Below are 12,100 nucleotides of genomic sequence, written 5' to 3' on the forward strand. Positions count from 1 at the left end.
GTCCTCAGGTTCGATACAAATCTTATTTATGAAGCAGAAAAATTTTGAATGGTATACAAAAAAAGTAAATGTCATTGGTAAAGAAGCTAGAAGAAACAAGAAATATTAGACTTTAATTTAGGGGTGTAAAAACTATGTAAGTTTGGCTTATCAGAATGGTATCACACAATAGAAGACAGAATCATAGGCTGGTAAGGGACCTCAGGGGTCAGCTAGTCCAATCCCGAGCATAAATGCAGGAATGATATTCTTAAACAAACCCTGTCAAATATTTATCCAGTTGCCTCTTAAAATCATCAGGAGATATTCTACAGCTTCCCTAGGCAGTCTATTCCACTACCTAACTGTTCCAACAGTAAGGAAGCTTTTCCCGAGATCTAGCCTAAATCGCCTTTGTTGCCATTTTTAACCACTGTTTTGTGTTCTCCCCTGCTGCAAGGAGCAGGGAAAGTTGGTTTTGAGATGTTTTTGTTGGGGGGGGGGGGTCTTTTCCTAAGGGTAGCCTTTAAAATATTTGAACACTGCAATAAATGTCTCCCTCCTTAAGCTCTTTTTCTCTGAGCTAAATATGCATAGCCTTGTCAGTCTCTCTATGTATAGCTTGCCTTCCAACCCCCTTATTATTTGTTAGCCACCTCAGGATCCTCTCTCCACATCCTCTTAAAGTTTGGAGCCCAGAAACACACACAAGTCTCTGGCCATGAACAGGCATTTATTTCTAGCAGTAAGAAATCACCCTAATCATTCCAACCTCCCCTCCCTCCTTTGATTACTACTTCCTGGCTGAGCCCCAAGGGGCATGGCAGTGTGGCATAGGAGCAGAGGCATGAAAAGTTAGGGAAATTAACCCAGGCATGCATCCCCCAGGCACTTGTAGTTGGACAGCCCTGATATAAAGAACCAACAGGCTTTTAAAAAGTTATATGCACTGACTTCACATTTCCATAGGATCTGGAACCCTTAGTATCCCATTGTACACATGGCCAATGTGATTTTGTAGAATATTCACTATTTAATGTTTTAATTTTTTGAGTGTCTAGCTACTTATGCAGTCACATATCTTACTACCATATGTAAATTTGCTCCTACATTTATTTTACTAGTACTGGCATTTAAAATCAGATGTAGATTCAGTCTCTGTTGTCCCACCCACTAATTTACTCTAATGGAGGTAAACTCATTTTCAATCTTTCCCTTAAGATACATGCATATTAATAAATGTAAGTTACTGCACTGGTCCACAACCCAGAATAAAGCCTTTAAAGGCTCTAACATGAGGGAGAAAATAAAATAGAACAAGATTGATTACTTGTCACCAATCAAGCCATACATCCGTTCATTAGTATATGAACTCACTGCCTTGGCTAGTAGATTTTGACCACAATTCTTAATAAAAGATATCAAAATTCATAATAAGAGATAATCAGATTCACCCAAAGAACCTTGTCTACAAAAGGGATAGAAATTTTTTTTTTAGCTAACATTTCTTGTTACATAGGTAACCCAAAAATCTCTATGGCATTTCCCTGCTTCACTTTCATGCTCTAAAGCAAGCATAAACATGTATCGCCAAGAACCCCAGGAGGGAAACAAACCAAATCGCAGTTGCTTCTTTAAGTTGCGATTCTGACAACAAATAATTCAAATGCCATTTCCGAGGTCTGAAGGTTAGCTTCATATGTTGTTTATTAATAAAGGCCTCTGCTTAGATAGTAGGCTCTGTCCCAATTATGCAGCGACTTCCAGAGAACATCCAAAAATTAAATAACTTTTGAAGGAATATTTGATCTTCAGCTACCCATTTACACCTAAGGAGCCATTTTCAATCCTTAAATGCCACACTTATTACACAAAAATGATTAGATCCTATTCCTTTTTCCTCAAACCAGGCCATACAGTAAAAACCTCTCCTCTTTTCCATGAGGAACAGAATTTGGGGATTATGCAAGATCATGTATTCCATGACTAATATACCCAGCTCAGTGGAAACTTCCAGTGTATAATCATTCAGCAGACAGTGGCAATTCAGTTAATTAGTTGCTTCGCAGATCTACTGGCAAGTCCTCTTGGTACAGGAGAACTACAAAAAGATATTACTCAAGCTCTGGAGGTTAGAACAGAACAGGTCTGCCACCCATCAGGCCTTTTAGAAGATTTTCTCTGACATCAGGACCTTTACAAATTTCTCTGCATCTCCTATATCAACAGAATTAGACTTGGAGTATTACTCAATAGTAGAGGTAGAGGTACACCTTTACCTCTGATTTCCACGATGCTCTCAGCATCTGGGAACCAAGGATAAGGATCCGTTAAACTAGGAAGAGGCACTTGTTAGGGTCAATGATCCAGCACTGGATCAGAGATCCCGATGATGGCTGGGCCAAGCACCAGAGCCACTACACCTGCCCCTGATCCCTGGCTAATACAACTTCCCCAGTGCTCTGCAGCTGGATTGGCTGCCAAAAGTGTCACTCGCCCCTTATAAGACTCATGCTACAGACACACTTCAACGCAGTCTCAGTCTGTTCCAGCAAGCCTTGTGTTCACAGCTCTCCCTGGTTCTCCTGACTTCTGACCCTAGCTTTGGCTTTCCTGACCTTGATCTTGAATCTCCCATGGAACTCAGCACTGTCTCTACCCTCTCTGGTTTCCTGGCATCCCGGTTCAGCGCAGCTTCCTTGACCCCAGTCTCAAATCTTGGCACCAGCTCTCTGACCTTAGCTCCTGACCCTTGCTTACATCTTTGACTATGTCTCTTGGATCTCTTCTCTCCACTCCCCTGGAACCGGGTCCCACACTCTCTGCTCCGCTGACCCAGGCCCCAATCTGATGATCCAGTAATCTGTGCCCCAATCCTGCTGACTCCCTACTTGTCCCTCAGGACCTATCTATCTGCAAGCCTGGCCACATACATCCCAGCTGAACCCTTAGAGCAATGTATCATGTCTGTATTTCTCTGGGGGCACATCTGCTGTAAAATTTAAAGCTCAGTTCTCATTTATGAGGAGCTTCCAATTAAGTCAAATTGACAGAAATACCACTTGAATAAACTGGCACACAAATGAAAACAGTAAGAAGTGTGAACTGCACTACATAGGTTCAAACAATCAAAGGCACTGTAATTGTACATTAAGCCTACTTTTAACAGCAATGTCACTTACTATTTCAATATAGGAATGTCCTGCTATTCTAAAGTCATGCAGGACAGAGATGCAGAATGCAAAATCTAGGAGGAATGCTTACAGTTATATTTTCCAGTGGCGGGCCACGTAAGATGGATGCAGTCTGGCCAACTCACTAAACCACAGATATAAGCCTGGCGGGCTGCATGAAGCCCAGGTGTTGTGCACCACCACTATTTAACTTCAGTGACATCCTGACTAGTAAACCAAGAGTCTGACATTATACTAGGGATGGGGATGGTCTTCTGTGCCAGCTTAAAACCTTGGCTACATATAAAAACTGTGTGGTATGTGCAGTACCGCTGTGCAAAACACCATCATTTCGTTTCAACGTTTCAAAGGGACAGTGTTCCGTTTCGTCATTTCATTTAGTTTTGTCGTAACTGTTTCGACATGGTTTGATGTTTCGCCCACAGGCTATAATGGGGAATCATAAAAATGCCTCAAGCTTTGTCATTTCTTGCCTGATTTTGGTGAAAATTGCAGGAAAGGTAGCTTCTTCTGAGGGCATGAAGCCTGCCAAGTTTCAAGGATATAGGTGCAGACGTTTCTGGGAAACTGCACCTCAAGCTGTTCAAAACACAACTCTTGACACTTGCTGGCAGCGGCAGCCTCCTCTCATCCAGCGTGCAGATCCGTGGGCCCGCACCCTCGGGAGAAGTCTGGCACAGCCCAGCAGCCCTCCAGGGGTGCAAGCCCCCGGACCTGCCCACCAGATGAGAGGAGGTTGCCACCTGGGACTGGCGCTGAAGCCAAGCAAGACCAGCTACAAAACTCAAAATGTTTTGAAACCTTTTTGAGTGCCCTCGTTTTGTTTCAAAGCCTTGTGTTACATTTCGATTTTGCTGTTTCGAGCTCATAACATGTTGAAAAAGCTTCAAAACGAAACACCCGGAGAAATTTCACACAGCTCTAACGTGCAGTTGTCTATATGAATTGCAGCAATTTACTCCTTAAATTAAGGAGTAGTTTTTTCCAGTTTCATCATATGTAACAGACTCATGACTCGTCTATAAATAAACAGAGATGAAATAACTCAATTTTACTCCAATATTTAGAAATTTATCCAAGAATGGGGTTGGACTAGATGCCCTATGGAGATCCCTACCAGCCCTCCTCTATAAATGAGAATGTCTCCCCCACCCTTCAAATTAGCTAAAGCCAACACCTGACGTGAATTACATACAGAAAAGTAATAAGAGCACTCTTACTCTGGACATGATTATTTTGGAACAGAATGCCTGCTAACTACCTTTTGGGTGGTAATATGTTTTGGGAGGAGAAAAAAAAAGTGAGTCTGTGAGTTCCCAGACAAGAGTCATCCTTTCTTTACATTTTGAGCACAGTAGAACTTCAGTAGTTAGCTGTTCATACTAAACAAAGGATTCTGAAAGAGAGGTGATAAAGAAGGAAAACCTACCTGCAATAGGCACATATCCAACTCCTTGCTGGTACACTGTGGGCATCAGAACCACTGGCTGGGGCTGCATCATCATAGCAGCTGGTACAGACTTGATAGAAAAAGGATGACAGAAAAATTAAAATTATTCCAGAAAGAGAAAACCAAAAACATCTGCACAAAATTTTTGCATCTTGCTAGTCGATGCACAATGGTTAATTCCAAGAAATTAAATTTTCTGCAGTGGCTACTAATCTATGAAGTAGCATTTCTCAGGAAATCAACCAAGTACTCAAAACGAATTGTGATCCGACAGAAGTGAGTCTGAAACTTATTAGCACAGTGTTAACAAATCAAATCATATCAACCTTTTGACACATCAAAAATTAGGTATTCATTTGCTTCAGTATTAAGTGGGAAATCTGAACTCCCAAGATTATTTCCATACCTCATTTCATATTTTTTGCTTCATTTCACAAATTGTACAGAACTTTTGTTACAGAAGCTTCACAAAAAGCTCTAATTTCTACCACTAAGAAAAAGGACATATTTCTCCAAGTCAAATAAACCCAGATGGATTATTTTTAAGAGACAAAAGGAGTGAACACTACTTTAGGAATCATGTTTCAATTTATCTAGACACCTTAAAGTATTTCTAAAAGTTGTTGTAACTGATCAGAATGAGCAAAAGATCATGATTACCCAAGTCTACAATGGAGTTCCAGGTATTTAAATGTTAAGTGTCCTTGAATACTTTCATCTTGTTCAGAAATTTTCCATTTTCTATTAGTAACCTCCTGAAACCATTCCTTGAATAATCCAACACCACCTATATGAAATTATGCAAGCTATTTTTAAAATTAAAAATTAGCTTCATAATTAATAATTTGGTTAACTGGTTTCTTGGTTAAGTTCAGCCAATGATGTTGATTTATTTCCAAGGAGTAATACTTGAAGAGTTCTACCACGCAACGTAAGTATAGGTAACAGGAGATTCCCAGAGTGATGAACATGCTTCTTTGCCGCTAGCTCAAACATTTCAACTTTCCCTTTCAAAAGATTTTTGGCAAGCCTATTTCTGGCCCTGTAAGCATAATTTCACTCCATCACAATATCCAACTGAACATTAATCTGATCTGGAATATCTGTCTTCATCCTTCTGCCTGTAAAATCTGTAGTTTTCCATACAAGGGAAGAAGTGAAGTGTGACCTTCAGTTGTCTGCCTTCAACTCAGAATTCAAGCAAGCTCAAAAGAGAGAGCAATTTATTATTTTCTATTCCAACGATGAAAACTAACAATATTCAGGTTATATTTATAAAGTTCATGGAGGCGGAAAGTTTCCCATCATCCCTCCCACCCCCATCAAATAAGCAATTTCAGGCAGTTGGATGGGGGAGAGAAGGAGAGGGAGTGTGGGCAGGCAAAACAACACGGATGACTTCAAAAACAGAAAAAAGGTCACTTGCATCTAGATACCTATTTTCCCCACTCAGCTCATTCCTACACGTACATGTTTTTGGTTGCACACTATACAGAAAAAGCAAGAGCAACATCCATCCATCTTATTAAGAAGGATTTGCTGACTGCACTTAGAATAGCTAAAATATCCATCTGTTACATTTACCATAAGAACATATTTCAGGGACAGAAGACAAGAAAAAAAGATGAGATGAAACTCTCCTATAAAAGCTTCGCCATGCATCTTCCTCTACCCTTATGCAAGGAATTTTTCCTATTAGATTCTGAGGGCAGAAATTCATTTGACTTACCGTATATGACATAACCAAGTTAATCATTCCTTCTTTGTCGTCACCCTGCCTTCCACTCAGGCTATACCACTCATCCTCCACCTTCCCTTGTTTCAGGGACTCAGGAATAGTGATGTGTGTCCAAGCGATGCGGTCATCCATTGAAAAGGCTCTCTGAAGGGCATTAGAAATAAAATATTTATTGGATCAAGTTTACTGCCTTCCAAAATAAAAACCTCAACATGACTCAACTAACGATTTTTTGAGCTCAGGTTTCATGATATCGCATTTTCTTCATTTCAGCTTTAAGCTATTCTTTGCAACAGTTTCCACAGATAAGCTATTCTGCAAACAGTCTCTTTAACCAAATTACTTTACGTAATGGTTAGAGTAGAATTTGACTTTATTACTCCTAGAACTCTCTGACAACTTCTACATCCTTTCCACTCACATAACACTGGAAGAAATTATCTCCTGAGTCAATCCCCACAAGACCATAAGCCACCATGTAACAAATGTTTAGTTCAAAATGGTTCCATAAGAACATAACGCTTACACCAGGGGTGAGCAAAATATGGCCTGCGGGCCGAATCCAGCCCACAAAGCCATTCTATCCGGCCCATGGAGCCCCTAAAAAATTTAGAAAATTAATACCTGTTTTTGGTTCCTGTCAAAGATGAAAGGAACCAGGGGCAATAGGACCCAGGGGAAGCCCGGCAGGCTCCTCCAACAGCAGGGCCTGCCCAGCCCCGCGGGAAGCTCCAGCAAGGACCACATGGCTGCACCGCTCCAAAAACACGGGGGGGGGGGGGGGGGGGGGGGGGGGGGGGGGGGAGCCTGGGGAAAAGCGGCCCCTCGCCCGCCCCGTGGCCGGTGCTCCCTGCTGCAGCCACCTGCAGCCCACACAGAGCTGTCCTGAGCAGGCACAGGCAGCCCCACACAGGCTGCACGTGGCTGCAGTGCAGGGTACTAGCCACAGGGTGGGCAAGGGGCCGCTATTGCCCCCTGCGCTCAGCATCAGCTTGTAACCCATCCCCACTGCCACCCTGGGCCCTGTGCCAGCTCTGGGCTCGCCCATCAGGGTTGCTCTGTGGCAGCAGCAGCTGCAGCGCCCTTCCCCCCCCCCCCCCCCGTACCAGGTAGTGTTTGCTGCTGCTGCCCGCCCCAAGCTCGCACGCTGGTCAGCTCAGAGGTGGTGGCAAGCAGTGCTGCCGCCACAGAGCAGCCCCGATGGGCTAGCCCAGAACCAGCGCAGGGCCCAGGCTGGCAGTGGGGGCCAGCTGACAAGATGGCACTGAGTGTGGGAAAAGCGGCCCTGCCCCGTGCCCAGCGCCCCACGCTGCGGCTGCTAGCAGCCCACATCGGGCTGTCTGTGCCTGCTCAGGACAGCCCCGCACAGGCTGCAAGCAGCTGCAGCAGGGAGTGCTGGCCACGGGGCAGGCAAGGAGCCGCTTTTCCCTTTGCTCAACACCAGCTCATTCCCTGCTGGGGAGCAGGGGGTTGGGGCTGTGTGCTGCCCCCCGCTTGCACCGCAGGGCTGGGGAGCACTGAGAGTGAGCAGGTGCACAGAATCCACACTGGTGTCCCGGGGCCAGCATCAGCAGGGCCCAGAGGAGGGCGGCAGGAGTACAGGGTCCCAGCCGGCAGAGGCTCTGTGGAGCCAGGCCAGCTCCCCCCTCTCCCTGCTGGTGCAGCCCAGCCCAGTTTCAAAGACCCCGGCCAGCCTGCGCCCCACTCGTGCTGGCCCTGAGACATTGATCCCAGATGGTGACCAGGGGGTGGGGCACTTATCAAGGGGCGGGGCTACCCATCAACAGCTTGCCACAACTGGGTAAGCAGCCCTCCACCCGAAATAATTGCCCGCCCCTGGCTTACCCCCACAAGACACTCCCTAAGATCCCATAAAAAAATCCAGGGAATCTTAAAAGGAAAAAAAAAAAAAAAAAAAAAAAAAAAACACACACACCCCAAACATAAACCCCAGTCTTTAACAGCACACACCTCCTAAAAAAAGGTGTCTGCTGTTCCCTTGTCTGAAATAATCCCTTCTCAAACAGCTAAACGTTATTATTCCCAACACCAGGGTATAGATGCCTGAAGTGACAGAAGATGAAGAAAATGGATTATTTCCATTTCTGGCTTGTATGAGAGAAACTTGATTAGTTTACGAGGATTCTTCTTTGCGTGCGTTACACGTGCATGCACACAAAACTAAAGGAGATCCAAAAAGAAGCATTCCATAACTACGCCTCCTGCTGTGCACGTGTGGCATGGCAGGAGGCATGACTCTGTGAATTGCACATCAGCTCCCCGCCACGCTTTTCCCTGAATGTGTCCAGGAGCCCTTACAGAAGTGGATCTACGATTTGAATTCCAGGGAGAACTAAATATTTGATTCATTATTGTTATTTGTGGATAGCAGCATTACTCTGTTCAGTTACACTACCCAGAAACTATGAAAAAATTCACAGAATTTTCTAATGCTATTCTCCCTCCCAATGAGGCATGTTACTGAAAATTCTAGATGCTGCAGGCAGCACAAAGGGGGGGGGGGGGGGGGGGGGGGGGGGGCTAGGAGGCGAGATGCTCAAAGAATGAGGTGGGAGGCAGCCCAAACAGGAAGGAAACTATAAAACTACTAAGAGACATTGCATGAGACCAACCTGAGATTCTGATCCATAATAATTTGGAATGAAGTTTGCTTAATTCATAATTTCTTTAATCATTCTACTAGGGAGTTTTAGTGACTAAAAAAAGAGTCTAAAAACTTGACTGATTTACTGTCATCGCTCTCATGCATTTGAATGAAAGTGATAATCAGATTAGTTTGACAAGTCTTCCAACATGTAGTTCTTCAGGACCTAACAAGAACAGTTTATTTTTAGTACAGATAAAAGGCAGAGTATAATACCACTTAATATATTGAGCCATTGCTTGGCAGACCAGAATATTCACAAGCAACTTTATTTCAAAAGTAATCACATACTCTCAGAAATCATACAATTGTATCAAATTCTCAATGTTATTAAAAAAAATTAAAAAGACAAAGTCCAACTGTAAAGATTCCACAGAAAAGCTTGAAAGTATAATCCAGGCATAAATGATTCCGTGGCATGTGCCCAGACTGCTTGAAATAAAAACAGAAGCCCGAGTCTCCCCATTCATCTTTAGAGAAAGCTAAAAATCACACTTAACATTTCATAGGGATAAGTGACAACTCACATATGAAGGCCTAAAGTAACCCGACCAAGACCAGGACATCAAAGGACTGAATGCAGCAGAACAGTGCACAAGCCCAGGCTGAGAGAAGTACTGCAACAGCTGAAGTACTAGGGAGCCTCTGCAGTTCCTCTCTCTCTTCAACAGAAAACTCGTAGTAATCTAGCCCCACTGCTCCCAAGAAGGGGCCAAATACTGCTTCTTCAGGAAACAAAAAGAGGGATTTATGCCAGTACTCCTCCCATTCTAAATAGAAGTTGGAGCAATGGGACAGCAAACAGCCACATGGATTCCTGTGTTAACCTTGATCCAACCTTGCAAAGGCCTACAACCAGCCCAGAAAAAACAGAAGACATTTATGCTTACCTCATCAAATATTTCAAGATAGAAAGAGTCCACACCAGGGGGAACTGTGCACTGAATAACTTTGTTCCAGCGGGGATTCTTGGCACCATTATGAGCTGTAGGAGTTTCATATACAGCATAGCCAAGCCGTATCCGACAGTATGGATCCATACGGGTCATACCGTAATTCTTTGCCAACTTTGCCTGGGAAGAAAAAAAATAAACTAAAAATTATTCCCTTTCAAGAGAAATGGTAAATTTGAGCAGTTAAAAAACCTTGCGATTAATCTATCACTGGTGGATTAAGGCTATATCTACATTATAGGGACTTGCGTTACTTTTAAACTATGTTACAGTTTTTCTACCATTAGAGCTCTACCAGCTCCTTTGGGCCAGCAGAGCTGTCTCCTCACTGCAGTTTGCTGACAGTTATTTTGGCAATGGGATTAACTTCCCCCCCCCCCCCACACACCTTTGAGCAACACAGCTCAGATGGTAGAATTCTGCAACGTAGACAAAGGCAAATGACACCAGCTACTCCCAATTAAGACCTTAACAGAAACTAAAGTAAAAAGAAAAAATAAGACCCAAAACAGAAACATTGTTTAGAGGCAAAACAGTAACAACAACAGACACTAAGGGAATTTGAAAGACACAGGTTTAGTATATTCTAGGCACCTCAAATGCAACATTGTTCATTTAATAGGACAGTCCCAGATCAATTTTCAGTCAACCAGCAAGAAACAAAAAGTACAGGAAAAGAGCAATACAGGCTAGGAGGGTCCACTGAAATTCATTTACCCTTTGATTTACCTCACAACTCTTACAAAAGTAAGAGCTAGTCTTATGTCACAAGAATATTTCTACCAGAAAAGATAATATGGTATTTATATAGCTATTGAACCACTGTAAGTCAATAGTGCCAAAAAGTCCTAGTTTATCAAACACATACAAAAATTTACTTGCCCAGCCTTTTCCAGGACATTTTAAAAACCAAAACTACCACAAACCAAAAGACAATTTAAAAAAACCCCATTAAAATTCACTCCAAACCAGTAGAATGTGTGTGTGGCTCCATTAGTGTCATACCTAAACATTTTCCAAATAATATCAAGTGTACCATGTGTACCAATATTAAATAAAATCCCGACCCACTTTAAAATATGCCTACCGTTTGCACTATATTAGAGTTGTATTCCAGTTATTTAGGCCATAAGCTCCCAAGAGTAAGGACTTACAAGCATAATTTTGCTTAGCTACAATCAAAGCAGCAGCATTCAATTAAGTCAACAAGACAGCAAGCCAAAAATTTATTTTTGGATTATAAAATTTAGTTTCTGACTTTTAACAACTAGTTTGGAGTTTCTTGCCATCATAGGAAAACCAACAGATGGGATGCTGTGCCTTAGCCTTACCTCCCCTAAATGTTAGGAAAGGCTGTAACAGACAAGTGCTTTTTATGCAAGCAAGACTCCTACAACTTCAGTCAATTCACACTATATCAGCTTTAACTGCTAAAAAGCAGGTTTAGATTCACAGACACTAGGGCTGGAAGGGCCCTTGGGTCCAGCCCCCTGCCCAAGGGGCAGGAAGTCAGCTGGGGTCAGATGATGCCAGGAAGATAAGCATTCAAGTATTTCTTAAAGGTATCCAGAGTAGGTGCTTGCACCATTTTGGCCAGTGCGGGGTGGAAGAGGAGAAGTCTACTCCAGACTCTGGAGACTGAGATGGTAAAGAAGTTTTTCCTAATGTCCAGTCTAAAATGGTCTTCCAGCAGTTTGTGACCATTAGACCGTGTCTTCCCTTGGGGTGCCCTGATGAACAGACCTTCTCCCAGTTCCTGGTGCACACCCCTTATATATTTATAGGCTGCCCCAAGTCATCCCTGAGCCTTTGCTTCTCCAGGCTGAAGAGTCCCAAGCCTCAGCCTCCCCTCATAAGACCTGTTCTCTTGACCTCTAGGTTTAATTAAATTAATTTAAAATACTGGAAGCCTTTACATCAAGTTTCCTGATAGTTCATCTGTATCTATGTTAGAACTAATGGGAATTAAAGACATGCAGTGTAGACAAGGCCATTCTCTGCATTATAAAGTTCTCTCAGCAAAGCTATGCCAGGAAGGGGTACAGGATCACTCCATGGCTGACAGCACTCTAACAATGCCTGTGGCATTAACACAGCTCTGCCACAAGGAAGTTATTTCTG

At 43.2% G+C, this 12,100-nt stretch overlaps 1 protein-coding gene across 1 annotated transcript in view; it reads right to left on the minus strand.

The window, feature by feature from the left end:
• The window catches only part of TOLLIP (toll interacting protein), a 39,882-nt gene that overhangs the window by 16,477 nt on the left and 11,305 nt on the right, over positions 1–12,100 (minus strand). The window contains exons 3-5 of the mRNA XM_006268178.4: positions 9,917–10,099; positions 6,353–6,505; positions 4,603–4,693 (exon numbers count right to left, since the gene is read on the minus strand). Of these exons, the coding sequence (XP_006268240.2) occupies positions 4,603–4,693; positions 6,353–6,505; positions 9,917–10,099 (427 nt within the window). The remainder of the gene's footprint in view (positions 1–4,602; positions 4,694–6,352; positions 6,506–9,916; positions 10,100–12,100) is intronic.

This window comes from Alligator mississippiensis, chromosome 2, assembly GCF_030867095.1.
Source record: "Alligator mississippiensis isolate rAllMis1 chromosome 2, rAllMis1, whole genome shotgun sequence".
Lineage (NCBI taxonomy): Eukaryota > Metazoa > Chordata > Crocodylia > Alligatoridae > Alligator > Alligator mississippiensis.